This window comes from Chinchilla lanigera, unplaced genomic scaffold (assembly GCF_000276665.1).
Source record: "Chinchilla lanigera isolate Chin_1 unplaced genomic scaffold, ChiLan1.0 scaffold00159, whole genome shotgun sequence".
In the NCBI taxonomy this organism is placed as follows: Eukaryota; Metazoa; Chordata; class Mammalia; order Rodentia; family Chinchillidae; genus Chinchilla; species Chinchilla lanigera.
In genome coordinates this window covers 647,804-673,781 of record NW_004955560.1, presented here as the reverse complement: position 1 = coordinate 673,781, position 25,978 = coordinate 647,804, and the positions used below count along the sequence as shown (strand labels likewise).

Here is a 25,978-nt window from a genome sequence, read left to right as displayed (position 1 = left end):
CCCGCAGGATCAGCCCGCTTGCAGAGGTGTCCATCTGCACTGTGCCTCCTTTCCAAGGGAGGGACCTGAGCCCTCCAACGCTGACCAAATACATCAGGACAAGCAGCCTCGGGGACACCCTCAGTGAAGCACCAATGTGCAAGAGTCAAAGGGGCACAGGGAGGAAAAAGGGGAAGAAACTGACATGAGAGACAAGGTCCATCAGGATGGGAGCCCAACCACAGCCCAAGCCACAGATGGCCAAGTTCAAACGGGACTGCCCGAGACCGTCACCAGGTGGCAGCACAGCATGCACTAGGGGCAGGAACTGCGGCCCTGGCACAGCATTTTGCAGTCTGTCCAGGGTGCTGGGACCACTCTCCCACCAGGGCATAGCAAGGTGACAGAAGGCAGCAAATCTCTGCTGTCCAATGTCTCTATGTGTCTTCTTCCACCAGGGAAATAAGAAAGTTTGACAGAATTTTGTTAACAGTCCCTGTCAACGATTTAAAATAAATCTTTCAAAGATTCTTCCAGAAGTGATGTTATTGTATAGAGAGTATCGACTGACCCATTCATTCATGTAAGAAAATAATAATAAAAATCTGGAGACAAAAGTCTCTTGAAATAAGAATAAAAGTGAAGATGCCCAGGGCCCCACCCTGAGTCCATATGGTTAGCTCTTCTAGCAAGGAGGCCAGCCACATCTGTCCCCGCTGCTGGAAGATGGCATCACTGTCTTTTCATTCTGTCCCCTCTAAAAAGCCTGCCCTGGGGGCAAACACCTGTCACTTGGCAAACAAGCAGGCTCAGAGAGCCAGGAATGGCTGTGAAATTGTGATGTTCTCTCTGCGCAGATTAACAGCACTCAATTTGTCACCGAAGCCAGGGGCCAGGTAGCGTCAGCAGAGGACACACGCACACATCTGTCATCTCACAGCTGTAGTCTTATTGGGGAGGAGGTGGACAGAATTTCATCCTTCAGACACTCCCGCCCAAATGCAAATATCCACAAGGCTGTGGCCACATTCACCCCAAGGGCTATTCCCTTCAGTACTGAAGACTTGGCCCTCGGGCGCCTTTACACTCACTGTGGAAAGAGAGAGAAGCAGATGGGGAGTCTCCAACCCCTGGGTCCCCCAAGCTCTCTGGACAGGAACACATCAACACTAGTGGCTCACAGAAACCCTGCAACTTCCAGAACCCAGGGACAAAATGAAAGAAAGCATCACCGTGAGCCAATGCCATCGAGGCTGAAGCACACATAGGACACTCTGACTCTGTCACACTCTCAATAACACAAAACTTCCAGAAGCACAAACACGCACAATAGAGTTTGTGTGCAGCCTCAAGGCGATTGAGAGAGGAGTTAGAGGAATACGGATGTTGGTGTCCTTTCTCAAAGAGGGGAAACTTGATGCAATACCTGCCTGTGGATCCTCACTGCAATTTCTAGTTTCCCCATGCATCAAATTAAGCAAGTGAACTCCTTGAAGTACCCCACTGTAACCCAATTCCAGCCCTGAAGAGCCAAGGACAATGCTATGGTAAAACACGGGTCTGCATTTCTCCCAGGCAATATGATACCACTTCTCTCAACCCGAAGCATAATACTTAGTGTTTACACAGCAGCTTTCTTCTAAAGAGCTCTGCAGATGTTGTTTCATTAATCCTTATGGTTTTTTAAGATCTGCAGACAGAGGAATGGTGTGCAGCAAATGTAAGTATCTCAGGTTCCTCAAAGAACCAGCAGGCGGTGGAGTAGGGACAGAACAGGTACCCAGGCCTGGGTTAAGGGACCAGCCAGGAAAGTGAGTGGCTATGGCCCAGCATTAAAATGTATAGGTGGAACACATTAGAATTTGGTGAGCTCCAATACAACTGTTGAAGTTTCAGGAAGAGATCAGTAGTTGAGCTGCTTTGGAAATTTTTTAGAGATGGGCTACCTGGTCAGACAGGTGAGGTCACAGCTACATTGTGCACCCCGGAGGAAGGGATGGGCTGGGCCTGGGGCAAGCAGACCTGGCTCCAAGCCCTAAAGATTCTTGAATGCAGGGATGTAAGCAAAACCTCCTGAAAGAATCCATCACAGTGGTGCACACCTGTAACCCCAGGTAACTTTAGAGGCAAGGGCAGGAGGATCATGAGTTCCAGGCCAGTTTGGGCAATTTAGCGTGACTGTTTCAAAATAAAAACTAGAAGCGGGGAGGGGTTGGGGATATATCTCAATGAATGAGTACCCCCGGAAAAAAAAGCTGAAGAAAGAAGTGTGTCTGAGCAGCATCCAAAGACCCACGGGGGCAGGCTCTACTGCCTACCAGGGGTTCCGATAACTGCAAATGATGACCTGGCTCCCTTCTGGAACCCCTGGTCAGGGGATCCTTTGACAGTGAATGTGAATGTTCAGGAGGTGCTAGTGCAAGCCTGCACCTGCTCCAGCCTTTGCACAAAATTTGCTGTTGGTCTCCAGAAATAATAATGAAGTGGGGTGGGGAGGGACCCGCGATAGCCCTCTGGGTGCCTATGGCAGTATTACATTTGACAGGTGATTTGTTATGTTAATTAAGCTGTTGCTTGCTTGTTCTTCATTACTGAGGGGATAACTGACTTCCCCATGACTCTTACAAAGAAAGACCCAAGAGAAAAAAAATTAAGGGCAGTTGGTCTGCCATAAAGTCACAGTGTAAAGCGTAAGGCTCTGGGTCGTTTCTCAGATCAGCAGCACTTTAAAAAAGTAAGCAGAAAAAATAACTAGGAAAACCATTTCTAAGGTGCAGAAAGTGAAGTTGGAAAAGCAAAGAAGCCACACTCCCCAGCGTGTCCCAAGATTTCTCTTCCTTGGCAGTTCTGAGGGTGAATGAGAGCCGTCAGCCATGGCCCTTGACTACTCTCCTCAGGTTGTACCCTGATATCCCTCTCTAGATCTTGCTGTACCCACAATTTACACCAATTTTGCAAATCCCTTTGGTGGCCAAAGCTCCAAACAGCTGATTCATCTTTCATCTAACAATGAGTAGCATACAGCTGTCCAGGCAAGAAGATGCTGACTACTGCTTTCACAGCGGCTGACAGTTCTGAAAACCTGTTACATGCCGGACTGCGCTGAGTATGTCCTGTGTATTTTGTCATTTAACCCATGCAACAAGCCCGGGGAAATCACTGATTTGCCTCCCTCCCATCTTATAGGTAAGGACACTGAAGCCTAGGGGGTGTCATGCTCTACCAGGTTTACAGAGCCACCGGGGACAGAGATTCAAACCCATGACCCTGTGAGTCCAAGTCTATGACTAAAGCACTACAACACAGCATGGCCTAGAGGTTGAGATGAGCCATTTCTCCTGTGGCCTAGAATTAAAGATTTGCCTTTGTTAAGCACTCCCTATTTTCAGACCATTGTAAACCTGGGTGTTTTATGCTTTCATTTTCAATGCATGAATGAAAATACTGCCTTTATTTTAAAAAGCTTAAGTCCTTGACTTAGCTTAGCCCCCATCTCTGAGAACCTCATTATTTGGAAGACGGACCAGAACCAGAACCTCAGACCCACCAACTCCTCCTACCTCTTCGGTTTGCACAGAGGAGTGTACGGTCCTAGGAGGCTCCAGCATCACGCAGCCATAACTGTGGAGACTCGCTGTTAAAATGCCTTGTAAGAACATCGTGCAGTTCATCGCACTACATCTGGGAGTGTTATTCTTTTATTCTTTTCCCATCCCGTCTGGCTCAGACAGCCTTTACCCCAGAGACCCAGGCCCTGGCAAACACACCTCCTCCCCGAGTGAACAGTGCAAATGTGGGAACAAAGCTGCCCTTGAAGCCTGGCCATTTAAAAGACTTTATGAAGCCCGCTGGGGTCCCTGATTATTTTGCAACAAGTCCTATGCCATGAAGAAATTCACTTCTCTGCAACACAAAACAGAAGGAGATTAAAGCAAAAGGCAGGGGGTGGAGGCAAAGAGGTAGGGCCCCCTGCTGCTCTGTCTGGCCAGAATCGTGCCTTGTAGTGCCATATCCTCCACAGAGACGATGTGCTGATGATATATGGCCCTCATATGTCACCAAGTGACAGTGCTCTCCTGATACTGCACCTTGAAAACAGGACACACGCCAGCAGACACAGCACAGGGCAGTAAGGGGGACCTTTGTACATGGAAGTTACCAAGCTTTCTATTTTTTTAAACAGGCCTCAGTTTGCTGGAGGGACTGCTTGGGGTCCTAACTCTATTTAACGGTTTAGGTCTGGTGGGGTTTTTTCTCTTGGCCTTTGAGGGAACCCGCAGAGCAAAGAAGCATGGGCCATTAGGACACCGTAGAGGAGGCACAAGCACAGCTCTGACGTAAACAGGGCAGTGTGACACAGCTACTCATTCTGTTTAATCATATTTTGAAATACAACCAAAACATTAGAGAAGGCAGAACATAAAAGAAATCACCATCAAATAAAAATAGTAGCCCAGAGAAAGTAGCAAGGCCTGTTTTGTATTATACCATACATCACACAAGCAAAGAATCTGCTGGTGACATCACATTCACAGACCTGCAATGTGTGGGGAGGGAAGCAGCCAGTGACTTGGCCACTATACCAGCACAGACGCCGCTGTGCCACACTCTCAGCGCCCAGGGTCCACAGGGAGACCCAGGGTGCAGAGTCCTGTTCTGCCAGCAGGCGGGAGACAGGCACATGGTGGGGTAGAATGGATTCTGGCACCTTTACTTTGCCCAAATGCTGAAGTCTCCCCTTCTTGCCTCCCCACCCAAAAGGGAATCTGGTAGCTGGGATGTGGACGGAGAAAACTCCATCTGGAGAAAACCCCCAAAGAACTCCTGACTTGGGCTGCATTTGCCAACCGGGATGAGGGAAGGAAGCCTGCAGAGCTGTGTGGCTCCGTGTTCAGCCCCTCCAACACCTGATCGGTCTACAGCCTGGGCAACCTGCAGCATGGGTGACAGGCATCAGCTCCTTCCCCTGCCCACAGGAAAACAGAGCGATGAAATTCTAGGAATATTTTTATGCCTTCCTGATGAGTTCCTTTTGAACCAGTGCGAAGACGATGGACCAATATTAGGATTCCAACTTCAACTACCAGCGAGATCTAAGGCTCAGAGGACACTGGCCAGGTTTCTTGTCTCTGGGGACAGCAGGATGTACTGGTCAGGCATCCTGAGGAGGAGGGGAGTGAGGGTCAAGGGGGTAAACAGAATCATAAACTCAGAACGGCTCTGCAGGAACACTGGCAATGTGACCTTGAAGAAGGTGAGTACTGGAGGGGTTATCTTGAGGGCCCCTGCCTGACACCACAACATAAGAAGTCGACCCTCTGTTATTATTAAAAGGCTGAGAATTGAATGAAACTAAATTCTGCCCCAAAGCAATTCTCTGCCAAAGAGGAACAAGTGTGTGCAAAACATGGAAACCAAATGGTTTAGACCTTGCTTGCAAATCATGGTGGCAGAACCACTTCATGGGACCAGCTCTGGAGGGCTGTCCCCCTTATTCTGTCCAAGATCACATACCCACCATCTGCAAACCCTTCATGTCCTTAGGTGCTCCTGCTTCCTGAGGTCAATAAGAAGCCTCAGAGCAGATGAAATACAAGATTTTTCACAGGTTGCCCAAGAAAGCCCACGTGCTGTAGGGAGTTACAAAAATACCTGATCTTGACAAGTAAACAGAGCTGACAGCCCTGGGAATGGGCCGGGTGAGGAGCTGCTCACAGCTCATCTGTCATTTTGACAAAGTAACTTTCTGGTCGCCAGTGAGAGACTTCTGAAGACAGTTGTACAACTGATCCCAATCACCAGCCACCACCAAGCCTTTCCAAGGTCCCCCTGGACAGAGGCCCAGAGGGCTGTGTCTCAAGGCTGCAGTCCTGCTGCTGCGTAACTGCAGCAGTCCTGCTGCTGCGTAGCTGGACAGGCTGGACAGATCTCTGCTCCAAGGCTATGTGTAGCTTGGTACCAACTGCAGAGGGGTCCAGTAACCTGAACTATCATGCAAGGAAGCCAGAGGCAGGGCCTCTCCAGCTACCTAGAAGACCACAGAACTGAAATCTCCAGCTTCCTAGAGGTCCTGCGGTAGGCAATCTTCACTGGGCTTGGCCTGACTCATTCTTCAGGGCCATTAACCACCTGTTGTCTTCATCAAAGCTTTCCTAGAGGCCAGAAGTCAGGGAGGGCTGGAGATGCTGCAGATTTATGCTCAGGCTTACAATGTAATTTTAACCTATTTCCTTCCATTATCAAACTCAATAAGCCACCAGTGCATGCCAGATTTGCACATAACCCGTTTCTGAGATGAAGGCGTTATAATGAAATGAAATTGGAAATTTGCCTTAAAGCATTATTAACATGAACTTATTGCCAAGGGCATTTGTAACATGGGGATAAGGTTTAAAAGCCAAAAAACAAAAGCAAAACAAAAGAAAAATCTCATGATCATTGCCCTTAGTCATTCGTTTTAGCAAAGTTGCACCTTAAAACAGCTTCTCAGAAGCACTGACATCTCTCAAGATGAAAGTGTCAACAGAAAAACAAATGGCATTTACGACATGGAATGTTTCGGCTCTAAACATATTTTTCTGTCCGTCAGTACTTTGCACTACAGAAGTCAGACCTACTTGATTTAAAAATCCACAACTCTGTTTAACAAATATTTCTGGGCTGCTGGTTGCTAGCCACTATGCCAGGTTTTGCTGGGAACAAAAAAACATGAATCAGATACATCTTCTGTCCTAGAAGAACTTCCAATCTAACAAGGAGAGGGCCAGCGGGGAGACACAGCCAGCGACCTTGTATGCTGCAACAAGAGTGGAAAGACGTGTGGCCACTTGTGCACGGAGAGGATGGTTGGTGACAACTGAGTTCCACTGCCACAAGCTCCCTGAGGTCATCCAAAGCATCTGGATCTGTAGATACTGTGTGAGTCACCCAAGGAGCCTGGAAGAGGCCCTGTTATACAATTATCTCATCGAGACAGAGATGACCTACATGTCACAGCCCCTTAGGGTGGCATGGGCCACTAATGAGCCTTCCTCCCTGCGTGTTCCAGTGCACTTCTGCTCAGGCACAGCAATGCAGTAGAGGGAATGGGAGCCATAGGACAGTGTGTTTTCTGTAAATCATGGAAAAACAAGGGCTGCTTATTTTGTGCAATCATTGTCTTGGTCTTTGAAATTGTAATTAACACACTTTAGTCTTTTGCTGTTTATGTTTCGCTTTTTGAGGCCTTGGGGATTGAACATAGGGCTTTTGCACTGAGCTGTACACCCAGCACTTTTGTGATTTTTTAATTTTGATACAAAGTCTCACTAAATTGCCCAGGATGGGCTTAAATTTGTGATCTTCCTGTCTCAGCCTCCTAGAATGCTAGCATTATAGGTATGGGCCAATTGGCCCAGCTTAGTATAATGTAGGTGAAATATAAAAATGCAAACACAATGGATTTTAAATTACATTCCAAAACCAATGATTGTCGTGTCAGTCCAATGTGCAATATCTATTCTTTTAAAAAAAGATTTTCTATAGAGATCCAATTTACCATGAGATTATGTCCCAATAAATACTATAAGTAAAAAAACACTTTTACATACCTAAGTGATGGGACATCCTAGTTGGCAACACAGTACAACACTGAGTGTCCCTGGCTGACCCTTGTAATATGTGACTGCCAGAAGCTGTGGCTCACTGCTGTTGCTTCAGCACCTTGAGGGAGGATTAACTCTGTTACCAGTCCGGGAAAAGAGCCAAGTCCCACACAGGAAGTATGTTATTGACATGACATGTATGGCTTCTGCACCACTGTAAAAGTCAAAACATTGTAAGTTGGACCTTTGTAACGTAGGGACCATCTGTGATTCTATCCAACAATTATACTGCTTATCTCATAGCTGGCAATGGAGACATAGCTGTGCAGTGGAGGCAATTTTCATTTTCCCTTGCATCTGCATAACCTTTCACCATCAACCACGATATACAAAGTTGTGCGATCTATGGAGAAGCAAGTCATCATGCTAGGAAAGCAGAGCTTAGAGTAGAAAGGAAAGTTAGTAATTTACTCTTGGGGAAAAGAATTAATTAAATCTTCAAATGATCGCATCATTAATTAAACACAAATGCATACTTGATTGTCTGCCAGGTACAAACAGAATGAGCCTCACCCTGTCTAGGCATTATAGTCGATACTTGTTCTGAATGCACAAACCATGGTGGCTGGATCTTGGTATGGGCAGAGGGTGCCATGTGGAGCACACGGTCCTGGGGAAACAGGATGATCCAGTGGAGGCCAGAGCAGAGCCTGTTGGGTGAGATGATGGAGGTGGGAGAAGATTGCTGGGGAAAGTGAAGAGCCAGCTCTGAGCAGAGTCAAGTGTCCAGAGGGTTCAGTAATTACTGCTCCTTAATGATGATGCGCCCATACAATTCAGCCAGGTGCAGAGAATGTCCAGGAGAGGTGTGAGCAGCATTTAGCCATGTGGGAGGAAATACTGTGCTAAGAGGACAGAAGGGAGTTTTAATTCAGAAGTTGCAACACAGCATCAGCTTCATTTTCTCTTTGAGCTTCTGTGTCTCTCATTGGCTCCAGAGTGAGTCTCAAGCTACTTGTGGGGTCTTGGTTCCTGGGGGGTGCTGCCTGCCTCCTTGCTTCCTCCTTACCTGGGCAGATGAGTGTCGTGGTCCTAGCTTTGAGTCACACGTTTTATTTTATTTTATTTATTTATTTATTTTTTTTTTTGGTTTTTCTCCGGTACCAGGAACCGAACTCATGACCTCACGCTTGCCAGGCAGGCGCTTTTGCCGCTGAGCTAAATCCCCATCCCCTATAGTCACATGTTTTAGTATTAGAAATTGAAAGCAAAGTCTGACTGTGGTCTTTGTTCATCCTAAGATTTGGGCTTTAGGACCTTGTATAACTGAGAAGGAAAATTTGCATGGAGAAAATTCTTTCTGTGACTCCTGCATGTCAGATATTCGCTCAGACAACATCCATCTTAATATTGACTCAGCCAGTGGTCAGTAGGTTCTGCTAGCTATGAGTCTTCTGGTAGGAGGACACTGGTCCTAGATTTGTTCCTTGGAAGTGTCAGCTCCTCCAGCCCATGGGCACTTTCCTAAACTTAAATCCATTCCTCAGAGAGGTTGATTGCAAGGCACGGTGGTCATTAGCTCTGGGCAGAAGGTCTGACCACAGTAGTCAAGACAGCCTCTCTTGGGGCTGGGGATTTAGCTCAGTGGCAAAAGCGCCTGCCTGGCAAGTGCAAGGTCGTGAGTTCGGCTCCCGGTACCAGAGAAAAACCAAAAAAAAAAAAAAAAAAACCCAAAAAAGACAGCCTCTCTTGTGAGCCTCACACCCTGGGTGTCAGTCCTGTCCTGAAGGATCTTGCCTCTGCCTGGCAGGTGGCAGGTGGCAGGTGCTGAGAGAAAGCGACCCCTGGTGGCCCTTGAATGAGCTTGCCATCTCAGCTAGCTGCCTTGTGTAGTAGTAAATATGGGTGGGTGTGCATGTGCACTCATGCATGTGTCTGTGTGCATGCGTGTGTGTGCATGTCTGTGTGTGCAAAGACTTAACATGCGTGGGCTCCCCTTAGCATCTGCGTGATGGGTTTAGAAGAATTCTGTTCATTTGGCATTTCTTTCCTTGAACTTTCTTTTTGGTGGCTCTTTTCTATTTTCTGAAACTTCACATATGGGTGGGGGCAGAATTTACCAAGACAGCTCTCTCCATGGCCTCCCTGGAGTGTAGCATGAACGTGAGAGAGTCTGTGTCTGCAGAGAGTTAGCATTCTGCAAAGAACACCTGAGGGAACAAAGATGCGCATGAAGAGAGAGGCACTGGCTAGAATTGCGAGAAAAGCAAGAAGAACAAGGGGACAGAATAACAAACAGTGACACTACTGAGAGTGGTCAGCAAAAGATCCTCTACGATGGCCCACAGGCCCAAGTGAAGGAATGAGAATCTTCAAATATCTTGGATAAGCAGATTCCTGGCACAGGAAAAAGCTGGTGCAAACACCCTATGGAAGGGGCAGTGGGCATCATACTGGCCAGATTCCCATGGCAGGGACATAATACCAACACCCAGATGGTGAAGGAGGAGAGGCTTAATTTGGCTCATGGGTTCAGGGGAATCAGTTCATGGTTACCTGGCTTCAAGGCAGAAACATCATAGCAGAAGGGTGTGGCTAAGCAAATCTCCTTAGTTGGTAGCAGCTGAAGCAAAATGGGGAACAGTGCCAAAGAGGAAGGAGTGAGGGACCTGATATAGAACACAAGACCACATCTCCCTGACCCACTGAGAAATGTATCCCATCAACCTCTGGGTAGATCCCAAAACCAATGAACTTGACACATCTGAATTTAACCATCACAGGTGTCATGCGCTAGGGACCAAGACCCCAGGAGTGTGGCCAGAGCAGAGAGAAGAGAGGGTGCTCTGGAGGTGCAGTCAGAGATAGCTTCTAGAGCCAGATCAAGTAAGGTCTTGTAGATGAGGTTATTCTTTAAACTTAAATCTGGGTGTTTGCTTAAATAAGTAAAACCAGACTGGCCTTGAACTCACTATGTAGCCCAGGCTGGTCTCCAATTTGCAGCAATCCTCCTGCCCTAGCTACCCAAGTGCTTGGATTACACACATGTGCCACCACACCTGGCTATGTAAGCTCTTAAATGGTTGATAACACATATGGTCCAAAATCAAGGGTGGTGACAGAGGCAGTTAGAAATTATCAGATAAGATATATCTTCAAGATTGTCCTGTCAAGATGTCCAATAGATTAAGCATAAGATGCAAGAGAAAGAGGAATCAAATCGGATGAAGACAGCTGATGTTACTGCCCAGAAAGAACTTGGATTGGGGAAGAAGAAAAATCACATCCCCTTTAGGGCCATTTTCAGTATGAGATTTGGCCAGACAGACAAGGGGGAGACGCCAATGCATACTTGGATCTTAGTAACTAGACTTGAGGGTGAGAAGAACATAAATGGAATTATTTGCATCTCTATAGTTTTTAAGCCATGAATCTATATAACATCACCTAGAACAGTGATGATGAACCATTTAAAGACCAAGTGCCCAAACCACAACCCAAAACCCATGTATTTATTGTAAAGTCCCAACACTGCAATTAAACCTGAATATGGAGTTTTTAATTAAAAATATAGCAGCTTGGCTTTCATGCTGACAGAGAGGTATCTGCATGCTCACGGCAGCACATGTGCCCCAGTTTTGCCATCACAGACCTAGGGAATGAGGCCATGGAGAGAGCTGTCTTGGTAAATTCTGCACCCCCCCATATGTGAAGTTTCAGAAAATAAAAAAGAGCTACCAAAAAGAAAGTTCAAAGAAAGAAATGCCAAATGAACAGAATTCTTCTAAACCCATCACGCAGATGCTAAGGGGAGCCCACGCATGTTAAGTCTTTGCACACACAGACATGCACACACACGCATGCACACAGACACATGCATGAGTGCACATGCACACCCACCCATATTTACTACTACACAAGGCAGCTGGCTGAGATGGCAAGCTCATTCAAGGACCACCAGGGGTCGCTTTCTCTCAGCACCTGCCACCTGCCACCTGCCAGGCAGAGGCAAGATCCTTCAGGACAGGATTGACACCCAGGGTGTGAGGCTCACAAGAGAGGCTGTCTTGACTACTGTGGTCAGACCTTCTGCCCAGAGCTAATGACCGCCGTGCCTTGCAACCAACCTCTCTGAGGAATGGATTTAAGTTTAGGAAAGTGCCCATGGGCTGGAGGAGCTGAGACTTCCAAGGAACAGATCTAGGACCAATGTCCCCCCACCAGAAGACTCATAGCCAGCAGAGCCTACTGACCACTGGCTGTGTCAATATTAGGATGGATATTGCCTGAGAAAACATCAGACACACAGGAGTCGCAGAAAGAATTTTTTCCATGCAAATTTTTTCTTCATTATACAAGGTCCTAAAGCCCAAATCTTGGGATGAACAGAGACCACAGTCAGACTTGCAATTTCTAATGCCAAAAAGTGTGCCTGAAAGCTAGGACCAAGACACTCATCTGCCCAGGCAAGGAGGAATGAAGGATACAAGTGGCCCCGCCAGGAACCAAGATCCACAAGCAGGTTGAGACTCACTCTGGAGCCAGTGAGAGACACAGAAGCTCAAGGAGATGAAGCTGTTGCTGTGTTGCAACTTCTGGATTAAAACTCCCTTCTGTCCTTTTAGCACAGTATTTCCTCCCACATGGCTAAATGTTGCTCACACCTCTGCTGGACATTCTCTGTACCTGGCTGAACTGTATGGGTGCATTATCATTAAGGAGCAGTAATTACTGAACCCTCTGGACACTTGACTCTGCTCAGAGCTGGCTCTTCACTTTCCACAGCAGTCTTCTCCCACCTCCATCATCTCACCCAACAGGCTCTGCTCTGGCCTCCACTGGATCATCCACATGGCACCCTCTGCCCATAAGAAGATCCAGCCACCATGGTTCATGCAGGAAGAACAAACACCTACCGTAATGTACTGCTGGTGCACTTCAGCATTGGGCTGAAACCAAGAATTAAAAGCTGATACCAAAGAACAAAACACAAAACTTGGGCAGTGGTGACATTATGGGTACCCTGGGCCAATAACAGAGAAAGAAAACAAAAGGGTAAAAATGCTAAAGATAGAGATGATGAAGGTGAAAGCCTGCAACTGGGAAACGCTAGACTCATTTATTTTTTATTTTTTTATTTTTTTTTGTACTGGGAATCAAACTCATGACCTCAGGCTTGCCAAGCAAGCGCTTATGCTGCTGAGCTGTATCCCCGGCTCCCAGACTCATTTAAAATGAGGATTCTCATTAAAAGTATGGAGACTGGGTAGCAACCTAATTGAGAAGGAGACAGGATCACAGTCTGGCCAGCTTGAGTTCACACACTCTGCCCCTGAGCAGAGCAGGAAGGTGTGGGCAGAAAGAGGGTGCAGATGGGGGCAGAGGGAACTGAGAGTTCTTAGGGTGGACTCATCTTGGACAGGGATGTGAGTTTGTGTGGGCACCAGCTGCCCTCAGAGGACAGCAGCCCCTTGGAGCAACTCTGGGGACTTGGGACTGGGGTGGTGCTGTCTCTAGCCTCTGCTTTACCACGCCCTCCTTCCTGCTGGCTGCCCTCCAGCTCCTCTAGGCACTGTTGGACCACCTCTCTGCCCCCCAACAATCATAAAAGTCTGGCTCTTTGGTCAAGTTGCTCCATTTGTTTGGCTCCCACTGCTGGAGCAACAAACAGACGTCACATCAGCTTTGGGCTACAGCTGCTGCCCATCACCAGAGACCACAGGTCCCACAGTGTCCCTGTGGGAACCCAGCACATAAAAAGCTTGGCAGCTGCTGAGTGGACAGCCTGTCTCACCCAGTGGCGCCAGTCTGGAGTCTACCTAACTGGGCCTCGGAACCCCTGAGAACACAGCCCCAGAAAGCTATCTCCCAGTCTCCCTCCCTCAGCCTGGGTGCCTTCTCAGGTCTTGGGATCAGGAAGGTTTCTGGGAGGGGTCCCCGTGGGCTCACCCAGGATGGAGCAGGGTTCCCAGGTTCCAACTGTCATCTTTTCTTCATCCCCTTTTCTGATCCCAACTATGAAACAGAGCTCTTGAGACAGCCTGCCTTCCCTTACAGGGTGGCTTTCAGGAAAATGCAGTTCAGACCAGCCCAGGTCACCATCTCAGTGCTTATTTCTAAACTACACAGCCAGGATTAAAGTTGCAAGGTATTATTCTAGAGGCTGTGAGTGAACACAGGAAAAATGTGACTGTATCTCTACCCTGAAGAAACATAACTTCCAGGGGGGAGGACAGCCACATAAATAGCTAATCAGAGTCCAGGGAAGGCCAGAGTCAGGATTGTAATTAAACAATTCAACATATAGGCTTCAAAGAACAAGTATGAAATTCTGACTGGATGATGAGGGAAGGTCAACAGAAATAAAGAAGGAAAGCAGCCCTTCAATAAAGAAGGCCAACGTGCTAGATAATTATGTGAGCGCTTCACAAAAGTAGTATTATCTGAGTGACAATTGACCTGTTATCAAATTCTATACCAATAACAGTATTGCCAAGGTACCTAATAACTATTCAGATATGAACATAAATACTTGTCCTTTTATACATCCTTCCCTTTCCTTTTAACCTCAAAGTCTTCTAAAAAAGTAGCTGCTGTGTGAAAGTCTCCAGGCGTGTTTACTAAATGGGAGATGTTGCAGTCTCCAGAGGTAGGTGTGGTAAATGTGCATTTCAGCAACTTCCCTGGTGGTTCTCACGCACATTGAAATGTAAGAGGTGTGAAGCAGAGCTTGGTGGGAGAACAGAGGAGAGTGAAGGGAAAATGCTTGCTGCTGACTTGTTAACGACCTACAAGTGTGTGCAACGAGGCAGCAGTCAAAGGGAAGAGTGTGAGGTGGGAGAGCTGGGGCTGCCAGGGACCAGGCACTGGCATCTGTCCCTCTGCCCCATATAACCCTATTCAGTCCATCATCCTCACACCTTTGTTGCAGACGTTCATCACAGAGGGTGTTTTGCAAGGAAAGCCTTTTCCAAATGCTGCATTAAATACAGACGCACACATAAGCACACACAATCCAGCACAGGCAGGGAACCCTGTCTGCTCTGGCTGAGCCAGTGTTCCAGTCCCGATTTCAGATCTCTGTCTTGCAGAAGTTAATCAAGTTTCAAAGAACTCTAAAGCAATAAAAAGTAGCTACCTTCAAAATTTCCCTCAACATAATTTAATCTCTTTTGTTCATGTAAAAAGTATTGCTGCAATCTTGCAGGGTCTCAGGACATTAGTAACATAAATGCTCAATAAATATGTGATTGGTTTAATGACTATTAATCAGTCACAATCCTGCTTGGGCTCTGCCATGAAATCCCAGTGTCCTGAGGGTCCCTGCTGCCTGTCCCCACTGGGCTGAGCCCTGTTCCTCCTCAGCCACCCTGTCCTCACAGGGCACTGGAGGGGGTGCAGAGGATCCTGCCTGCTTGGAATTGGAGGGCCACAGAGTGAAGACTGCTTTACCACATCCCCAGATTTTAGCTCAACCCAGGAGACGTCACTCTGGTTCCCCACTCAGGAACACCCCAAATGTCACATGGGATAAATACCTGCCTTAAAAAAGTCTACAGGAACTTGAAATACATATTAGGTTGAACCACCTGAAACTGTTGTTTCTAGAAGACAGCACCAGACAAACACCAAAAATGTCCTCACTCCAGAATCTGGGAGCTCCAGATTTCTGTAACACGGCCAGGGTGTGTGCAAAGTGATGAAGGGACATTCTCTTTGCCTTCACCCCATATGTAGCTTACATGATGCAGAAAAAACGTCACTGTTTCTCACAAATCCCAGCCACCCCACTATATACACGGGCATTCGAGTTGAAGAGGAAGCCCCTCAGCCTGCTGCCTGCATTTCCAGCTCACCCAGCAGAGAGAGAGAGAGAGGCCAGTTCCTCAGCAAAAGCCACCCCAACTGAGACTCACAGACAGGGCGAGGTCCGCCCTCCTACTAAGCAGCTCTTCCACACATTCTCCCAAGCCACCTCTCCAGGTCAAGGACTTCCACACTGGAGCTCACCAGGGGCCAGTGGGCTCCAGCTGCCTCTGGTGGCCCTGCTGGACACCACAACCATTGTTTTGCAAGTGTGTGAAAACAGGCATTTGCCACAGCTCAAGTCTAATGGGCTTCCTTCCCCACTGTTATGGTTTGTGTCTGTGTGTCCCCGAAAGCCTCATGCAGTCATGGGGCAGGCTTTTAGAGTTTGATTGATTATGAGTGTGAGAGCTACACCCACCCTGAGATGGATAGTTTGCATATGTAAGGGAGAGGAAAAGGGTGCTTCTGGCCATTCCTCCCTTGTGTGTGTTTGTTGCTTTGCTGTGTTCTGCTGCCATGAGCCGTAGCCCTCTGCCATGTGCCACTCTGCTTGTAACTTGCCAAGTGCGGACTGCAACCTCCACAAACTGTAAGCGAAATAAACTTTTCCTTTCTTAATTTTGGGTGTCAGGTATTTTGTCCCAGCAGTGAGAGGAAAGTAACCAAGACACCCACAAGGGACATAAACGTGGGCTCATGGTGGAACCCCAACTGCTCTGGGACAGCAGGGGCAAGGAGGAGAAGGTCTAAGTCATCCCACATGTCCTCCCATTCAGGAAAGCAGAATCCCCTGAGACCAAAACACGCTGCCATGTGAATGTCTTCCGGCCTCTTTTCTGTGAGCTAGGTGGGTCTCTCCTGGAAATAAGCAGCCTTCCTGAGGTCACCCATGGCCAGAAAAGCAGCAGCATCCTGAGAGGCCATAGCCACACTAGACCTAAAAATGAGGTGGCTGGCCAATGCTTGTGGTGCTAGCAGTCACAAAAAACTACCTGTCCAAAATGTACATATTTGACCAAGAATACAAGAGTTAGTTTGAAAATGTGTTATCTTCCTGGTTTCTGTTGTCACCACTGTTTTATTTGAAGTGGCTCTATGGGACCATCTGTCACTTCAGTACAGGTCCCCTGCCATGGGGAGCCCATCAAAGCAGGGCATTTGGGGGAAATACCATGCTCAGAAAGATGCCACTCACCCAACTCTCTATTCTCTCCTGGGGAGTTACCTGAGTGAAACCTTAAAATTGCCAGTGCATTTGCAGATCCAGGAACATCTCATTTGGCCTTGCAGAGCTGGGTGGGTACCACTCATTACCTAACCCTCAAGAGAAGGAGAAAGCTCATTACACCACAGCACATGTACATACAATAAGGCCTTTGTCCTTCAAAGAAAAACACAACCTTCAACAGTCAGCTCCCAGAAGCCAAGGGAGCTAACACCCAAAACCTAATATAAACAGCAAAGCCTGTGTCAAGATTTCAGAGTCAGCCTCCTAGACAGGGACTGGGAGATATTTTCATGTCACTTTGGGAAGCAGAAGTGAGAGGACAGAGTTCTAGGATATCTCTATTTGTCACCTATGCTTGTGACAGCCAGGTGGCTTGTGATATCAGACAGTGTTCCCTCCATCACAGAGAGGAGCAGATCCTTAAGCCAGGCATGGTGGCACAAATCCAGGACTCAGGAGGATGAGACAGGAGAATCACTAGGAATTCAAAGTCAGCATGGGCTATATAGTGAGTTCCAGTTCAGCCTGAACTACATATTAAGACCCTGTCTCAAAACAACTTGTATTTAGCTGCAAATGACCTTGTATTTTAAAGTGCAGTCATACACTTTTTGAAGGAAATGAATAGATGATAGATGTTTTGCAATGACTGTCTAGGATGTCTGTTCTACAAGAGGGGACTTTCTGAGACTGGCTCTCTGGGTGTCAGGTCCTGGAACATGGTGTTCCAGTCTTAGGGGGAGCTGTCCCAAGAGCTAACCCAACTATAAACAGGAAACCAGCCCTCCTCCCACTCAAGTCGCAAGACTGTCAACCTCTCCCTGAAGCTATGGGATGGACAGAGATGACCATGACAACGTTCTGGCGCTTGAGGACCTCATCTCTTAAGACCTGAGTACACCCGAGTACTCAGCCTACAAGGCAAGACGCTCTGCTGAGGAGAAGTGGGAGCAAGCTCCCAGGCAGGCAAAGCCGAGTGAGTCTGCAGGCCCATGTTCCCGAACCCAGCCAGCAGGTTCTCTGGGCCCTCCCCATGTATGACCAGGCCCTGCCCAGGCTGGTCAGAGGCAGACAGTGGACCATGTCCTGCTCTTTAAAACAGTGACTCAGAAGTGTCGGGCTTAAGGGCGAGCTTTCCATTTTTGCCCCTACCCGGCATTTCCCGGCCTGATGACAAAGATCACACAAGGATAACTGGGCCTCCCTGGACAGGCGACACTGGTTAGTGGTCCATGGATGGACACAGACCGAGTAAGCAAACCCTGGAAGGTGGAAAGCAAGCCAGCAACGCACCTTGCTCAGCCACAGCTGCACCAGGGTTTCCACCTCTGTACAGAAGGACAGCAAGTCTGCTGCCGGTCCCACTGCCTCCCTAGAGAAACTCGGAGTGAACCCATCTCCCAGATGAGGACAAGAAATTGGAACAATCCTTGTAATCACAGGGATCTTTGGGCAGTAATTCCATGGCATTCACACAGAAGCAGCAGCTGTCACTTCTGAAGTGCTTCCTTTGTTTCCTGTTTGGGAATTCTTACCTGTCATAGCTCACAGTTCTGCCCTGATAGAGATGGTGAGAAGCAGGAATATTCAGTGACTCACCCAAAGCCAGTCAGCAAGCCAGCCAGCCAGCCAGCCAGCCAGCCAGCCAGGGGGAGAGGCGAGAATTACGCCATTATTCCTAAAGAAGGTTTCCTCTCCATCAGATACTGAAAACTGGTCTGTGGCATCTCAAGTCAGCCTTCCATACCCACAGCTCCTTCATCCAGGGATTTAACCAACCATGGATCAAAAACATTAGGGGGAGAAACTGCATCTCTACTAAACATGCAGACTTTTTTCCTTGTCATTACTCCTTAAACAACACAGCATAACAACATCACATGGCATTTGCACTGTGTTAAATATCACAAGGCATCTAGTGCTGGTCTGTATGGGAGGGTTGCAGAGGTTATATGCAGACATGGTCCCACCTTACACAAAGGACTTGGGCAAGGAGGGCTTTGGTGTCGGGGTCTTCCGGGTCTGCACGAATGCACTTCACCTTCTTCTGTGCCACTTCTTCCCCTAGTGATTCCTGGGACACTGTTCCCAAATGGCTTTGGTGAACATCAGCGCATCTAACCCCCGTGCCTCTCCTCGGTTCCTGTGACACCCAGCACCTGGGCTGCGGGAGGGTCCACACCACAGTGACCCACCCAGGACTCACGGTGGGGCTCAGAGACAGCGAGAGCCTCTCGGGGATGCACAGCTGCTAGGGAGGCTGGGGAAACTTGAACCCCTAACTCCAGACACAAAACCCTGTCCTCAGCCATCCTTCCCTGACAAAATGGGCCTGAGAATCTTCTTGAAAAGGGCAAACATTTTACCTGAAGACTTAGATTTACAATGCTGAATTGTATCCTAATATTTTAAAGCACCATTAACAGTTTAATAGAGCAAACTTGAAAGCTTCTAACAGTAAGTTTTTATATTACTTCAGAGTTTTATATTATTGTTTTTATTCCCAATAAAAATGCCTCAATGTAGCTTGAGCCATTTTGCATTTAACTACAGAGACACTCCGATGGCGTCGGGAGCAAGTACATGACTTCTATCCATGAAAACAGTTTTGTTTTGGTACCTTTAAAAGGTCAAGTAGTATTTATACACTTGCTTTTGCTGGGATCTTTTAAAATCAAAGTTTGGAAAATTTGTGACTTTTGCACTACATTTCCAACTCCCTATAGCAATCCTAGTTTGGATTCCTGCCAAATAGAGTTCCACCAAATCCAACCCTGATGGATTCAACCCCACATGCAGTGTGCAGGAGGGACTGGGGTGGGGGTGGGGGACGGCTGCTCCTTGTTCCACGCAAACCAAGAGGGGACAAGAGAGTCCCTCCCTGGCATCCTCCTCTGCAGTGTCCGCCCCACAGGTCTCCGTCTTCTTCAAGCATCTGCCTCTGCCTGCTCCCTCCTGCTTCTCCTCCTGCCTCTGCTGCTACTTCTCCAGCTTTCATGGATCTCTCCTTTCTTGCCTTTCTCCTCACTATGATCCTTCTTCTAGGTAACCGTGGACCCACAACTGCAGACCTCAAGGAGATGTCTTCCCAAGAAATTATTACCCCCAAAGTCTTGAAGTTTGTTGCTGTGCACTTAGGTAACAAATTACGGCACTGTGATCCTAAATTCTTCACAAAGATAAGGACTCACATTTCTAAGAGTTGATGTGACATCTGTGCTTGGAGGACCTGTCAAGTCTCCCCCATCTGGCCGGAGGTCATTACCTCCCTCCCGCATCCTGATGCCCCCTCTGTTGATGCCATCTGTAACGGGGCTGGAACTCTCAAAACTCCCTTCCACTCACCCCGTTCTCTCACCTCTGCCATCCACTTTCTCGGCAGGTGCTACCAACCGAGGCTGTGAACGCCTCTTTCAGCTGAGTGACTCTCATCATCACAGCATGCCGGCCACAAAATCGGTAGTCAATTGTGGTGGTACATGCCTGTAACCTGAGTGACTGGGAAGCTCAACAGGAGAATTGCAAGTCTGAAGCCAGGCTGGGCAAGTTAATGAGATCCTGACTCAGAATTAAAATGTTTTTTTAAAAGGCTGGGGAGGTAGCTCAGTGGTACAGTGCGTAGGTTCAATCTCGAGTGGAAAATAAAATAAAATGTGTGCTACAGTTGAGCAAGCCTAGTACTGGATCACTCCTACCAGACTTCATCTGCCGAGTGAAGGGTGATAGGAAGTACAGGTGTCACGGCAGGTCAGCCAGACACTGTGTGATTGGGTGCTATTTGGAGTCTGCTCATATACGTGGTCCAGCTCTGGACTATGATTACGATTAGTGATTAGCAAAATTCAAAGTATGGGCTGCAGTGGTTTATCCATGACCTATTCTCCACCTCACCTCTTACCCTGAGGCTGGCTGCCCACTGTCACCTAAACACACGCAGCCTGTAGCCTGTCACCCTAACACCAGCCTCTGTGCCCTGAATACCCTGCCACAGCTCTGGAGGCTCTGCAGAGCACACCCTACTGTGCCCTGTGGCTGTGCTGGACTGAAAGGCTCCCCCGCCACAGCATCAATGCAGTGACCCCTCATCATCACACCCGGGCTGCCCAGCTTGGTCTCCATCTCCCGTGACACTGAGGCTGCAGGCACACGGGACCCTGCCCCGGCTACCCCCAGCATGCACACTTCCGTCTCCTACGTGGACTCCCTCTGCGTGGACTCTTGTCCTCCCACTAAGGGAGAATTCTTCTCCAATGCCCTCTGTACCCAGTTCAAGCCATCATGAGTCTTTTTATCACTTCAGGAAAGCACGTTTGCACATGCGTCCTTCCCCACCAGGCTGTGGACAAGAACCGGACCCACTGGCCTTTCTCTCTTCGGAGGCACCCAACCAGCACAGTGCTTCAAACACAGAGGAAGCAAAAATAATGAAATAGAATGGAGGCAGGGAGGAGGTGTGGGAAGAAGGAAGAAAGACCAGCACTGCTGAATTTGTAACCTGCATCCCCAGTGACTTGCGTGGTGTTTTATAAACTCAGAGCTGGGAATCAGCGGGTCTAAAACACATGCCCAGCCCCTGTGCTGATCTTAATTAAGTTCAACAAGCACGCTTGACCTGTGCTGCCATCAGCGGTGGTGAGATCTGGATTCTTTACAACCCAAAGGACTCCATATACCACCAGGGGGCAGAAGGGCCACTACAGCGGGTGCAAAAACCCAGTATCCTCTATTTACCCAGTGAATGTGGCTTTATTTTCCATCACTCTGATCTCCCATTTTCTAGCTTCCTTCTATTCGCTTTCAGTCCAAGACTGCTCTCTCTCTTCAGCCTTCATCCTGATGCTTAAAACACGGTTCCCACTGACGTCCACAGGAAAGAGCAGCGAGACCAGACGGAGCCACAGGCCATGGGGTGGTGTTGGAGAAAAGGAGCCATGAATAGGGAGGCAGCAAAAACATTCCCTGGTCTGGAATGAGGTCGGAGACGTCCACATGGCCGGCCAGGAAAATCCCCAGGGTGCCAGGCCATTGGGCAGTTTTTCCAGAATGGCATCGCTCCGAGTCCCAACCCATCTCTCTGCCAAAGTACAAGCGAGGGTAGCCCCGCAGGCCTAGAGATGTAAATGCTCTGCGGAAAAGGAGGCCCCTCTTCTGTGGAAAGTTGGCTTCATGTTTCATAGGGAGCCGGGGAAAATACACAGCAAAGCCCACGCAGCGCTGCAACAAGGGGGAAGTGGCCTCGCCAAGCCCAGCGCAGGCCCAGAGGGGATCTTGCAACCACTTGAACCTTTGCACCCTCATACATGGAGGAAATGAAAATGTAAAACTTGAAGCTATTATCTACAATAGCAGGTAACATATCCTTCCAGAAAGTGTTTACTGTATAGAGCCTTGGGCCAAAGCTCACCTGCCACATCTCATCCTTGTCCCCCAGCAGACAGTGACATCCATTTCCTCTCCAGAGCAGGAAATCAACTCACGTTGTGTGGAGTTCACCATCAGGTGGACTTGAAGACAGGCCCATCAGTGTCGGAGCCAAACCTCCCAATCAAAATGATAGGAAGCGTGTCTTCCCTTGGAGCGTTCTCTGGATCCACAGCCAGCTGCGCTACAAGATCAAAACCATTCTGTCTCCCCACAAAGAGACTGTGGTAGGCTCTGTGGAGGTGGAAACCACTCTCAGAAGCCTCTGAAAGCATCTGTAGAGGGGCTTGAAGCAGCAAATGACTTGCACAAGCAGTAGGGCTTACCTGACAATAAACTGGCTTTACGTCCCAGTTTAGTGTTGTGGTCACTGTGTAGCCTCAGGAGATTTGCTGTGCTTCTCTGGGCTTGGACAAAGCATGGATGAGAACCACCATTTCTGAAATGGTGTCTGTGAGTTGGCCCGCACGATTCCTGAGTTAGATTACCCCCCTAGAACTGTTTTGTTGAAAGGCAATTGGCCACCACACCTTCTAAAAAGAGTGAAAACACTGAATAGTAAATAGATCGGATCACTTCCTGAGTGAGCATCCATAGTCTGGAGAGGAAAAGTCTGGCGCTCCGGTGTGCATGCACTGCCTGCAGGGGGCATCTCTCTGATCACAGCCCGGCTCAGGATGTCTCCTTCCCCTCCTCAGTGGCACACACAGGACTTAATGCCAGGTGGTGTTTCTCCTCCTCTTCATACGTGTGCCTGACTCAGACCACGGGTGACTGTCCTGCAGCCAGGTAATGCGAACAGTGGAAGCCAGGAGGATTTTTGGAGATAAAGAGGCTGACATGCTGGTGGCCACTTGCTGGGCAGAGGACACTTGTGGTGAAGCAGGGGAGACAGCAGTCAGGTGAGCTCTGTGCTCACTATTTTACTGGCTTGGAGACAGCAGAGCCCTGCTTCCTGTAACACCAGTGCCACGTGGTTTTTCACCAGCAGAGTCCACTGATACATGGCACCTCTGGGTTCCAAAGAGGATATTTCAGCCTCAGAAAATGCATTTCACTGAACAAAATATATGCCAGGCCAAGGTCCGATTTCTGGTTTCCTCAGTTTCCAGTCCTGGTTGAACTTGCCGGCTTCTGCTGTTTCCTCCTGAGCCACAGCGAGTGGAAAGGGGCCTTCTCCGCACACAGGGTGAGTGTGGGGTGTCTGGGTCCAGACTCACACTGCAGACTCACTCACCCGGGACTGGCTGGTCCTGGCTGCTGGACTCCAGAGCAGGCAGTGATGTGCTTTCCTGGGCATTATCAGAAAAACAATTCTGACAAGCAGGGGAAATGATCAAACAGAGCAGTAACAGGTCTGGGCCTCCCTCCCTCAGCTCCGAAAGTGATCACTTTGTACGGTGAGAAAGGCGGTGCTTTGCTTTCCCACCAGACAACAAAGCAAGCACGTCCTTACCCTGACTGCCAACGCCGATGCCCAGCTCTGAGACCCTGGGCCACCACCCCCCGCAGATGGACCAAGGCTTCAAGCCCCACCCACATGAAAGCAGTCGCCATGCCAGGGAACAATCAGCTTATTCTTGGACCACAACTGGGGTCTGGTACAATGCTTGGTCTATGCAGAGGATGATAGGTGCGAATAAAAGCATTCAGTCCTGCTTCCTGTGGCCGCCACACACCGTCGTTCCCACAAACTCCACAGAAATGAGCCAAGTCCACCTTTGAAGTATTTCGGAGCTTTAAAGTTTAAATCAGGCTGTGCCGATTTTGTGGGCTTTTCTGAGCTGCGACACTGTAATTCTACCTAGGACTCTGTGTGGACTCTCCCAGCTGAAACATTTCACATCTTTTTTAACCATATGTTGAGGTAAGTCTTTTGGGTTTTTTAGTAACATGCTATGAAATAAGATGTGAGCTTATCCTCAGCCTTAGGTACATTTCTGCCAGAGGGCTGGACCAACACAAAATAAAAGTGACTATTTCTTTATCCAAAGCTCCGTTGACACTTACACACACTGTAACACACACAGATTAACCTGGCTCAAGATCAAGTCAGCCAAAATCACAGAATGTAATCAACAAATCCTAAAAGGCTCAAAGGAAGAAAACAAAATAACTCAAAGAACACCAGAAGGTAAAATGATTTCGATGGTCTTTCTGTTTCCCTCTGCTTTTTCATGTGTGTGACAAACAGCCTGTCTCTCCTGGCTATAGATAGGCACATGCTTTTTTAAAGACAGACAATCAGAGACCAAGTGCCAGCTCTGCCATGTTAGTGAATAAAGTACTATTCAGTCTACAAGTAAATAAATTTGGTAGAGTATGACCGTCACAGGCCACTTAACCTCACACATCTCAGTTTCCTCACTTTTAAAGCAGACCCAAAGCACTTCGAGGATGAAATGAAAGAATACAGGCTTTGGAGACAGCCTGGCAAAAAAAAAGTGCTCTGTTCATTTGCTTGCTAATATTGTCTGATCACTAAATACGTCTGGCTCCCACCTAAGTGCAGAGCATGCCTAGCAGCCTTCCAGCCACTGGGTGGGAGCTGAAATCCACAGACCCTGGTGAGTCCCATGGAAACGTACAAGGCAGAGAGGAAAGGCCGTGCATGGATTCTCACTCCACTCTACCGACTCACTACAGGAGTCTGGGGATCCATGAGGACTGTGCAGAGCTGGCCCTGTGCAGCTGTCACATTAAATCCCGCCAAGGTCACAGTGACCCATCACTGAGCTAAGGAAGGTACTCTAAGGGCCTCCTGAGTAGCAGCCGAGTTCTGCTGTCAGGGTCCTGAGAAAGGACTTCTGACAGCAAGTGTTTACCCAAGCCAGAAGCTTCCAAACGTTAATTGCTAACGATATACAGCCAGGTGTGGTGACACATGCCTATGATCCCTGCACTCTGGAAGGCTGAGGCAGGAGGATCTCTCAAAGTCAAGCCCAATCCGGGAAACTTAGCAACTTATCAAAACTCTTAGCAACTTTTCAAAATTTAAAAAGGGAGGGGCAGCTCAGTGCAAAGGCCCTGGGTTCAACCCCAGTACAGGAAAGAAAATGTTAAAGACACAAAGAACCCACTACTCTTACAAATGTAATCAATAGTTTTCTGAAATAAGTATGATTCACATTTGAATTCCATAAGATGCATCTTCTCACACTCTTTGGCTTCTAGGTTGCAGGGTTCTAACATCTACTTTATTATTGCTGTCTCCACCTTCAAAAGAAAGCACCATTTTCCACCCAGCTAAAAAAGGAGAGTGCTGTGTAGGGAGTTTTCATAATGTTACTTGGAAACGTACTGCAAAACCCTAACTGCACACTTAAACTTTATAAATGGAGAGAAACAGTATTTTCACATGTGGTGGTCTCAGCACATTTACATATTACTTGTAGAACAATTTCCACTGAAATCTTAAGAGAATAACATGAAGTAATTTGCTCATATTACACAGACAAGAGAAAGGACAGAGGGAGGTTACACGCACACGCACACACACACACATACACACACACTGAATTTGCAAGCCTACAACTGAGTCAACACTGGAACACTAAACAGTTCTTTAGCAGAGATTATTAACATAGCAGCTCATAAACACAGAATCTAAAGAGCCCCCCTCTCTCAGCAGTTCTTAGTGGGCAGTGACATTTAACATCTCAGCAAATATAGCTCGTTTTTACTTTGATTTCCTTCGTGTTAGGAACCGGAAACTCACTGGGTGCAGGCATTCATCTTACGCGCCTTCTCTATGTGTCATTTCCCAACACTGACCTCGTCTCTTGTCATGAGAAAATTCAGGCATTTAAACCCAGATGGCCTGGCTTTTCCCCATACAGAGATGGATTTCCTCCCTATTTCCGCAGGACATGTTGATCTGGTAACAGGTAATCATCTGTCACTTGGAGCTTTGCGTTTGACTGCCCCGATGTATTTCCAACAGAGTTTTGCAATGTGT

At 48.0% G+C, this 25,978-nt stretch overlaps 1 protein-coding gene across 1 annotated transcript in view; it reads right to left on the bottom strand.

Moving 5' to 3' along the window:
- The window catches only part of LOC102024857 (BMP-binding endothelial regulator protein-like), a 198,500-nt gene extending 194,850 nt beyond the window's left edge, over positions 1-3,650 (bottom strand). Inside the window, exon 1 of the mRNA XM_005412992.1 lies at positions 3,540-3,650. Coding sequence (XP_005413049.1) covers positions 3,540-3,650 — 111 coding nt within the window. The remainder of the gene's footprint in view (positions 1-3,539) is intronic.
- Positions 3,651-25,978: the final 22,328 nt, after the last annotated feature.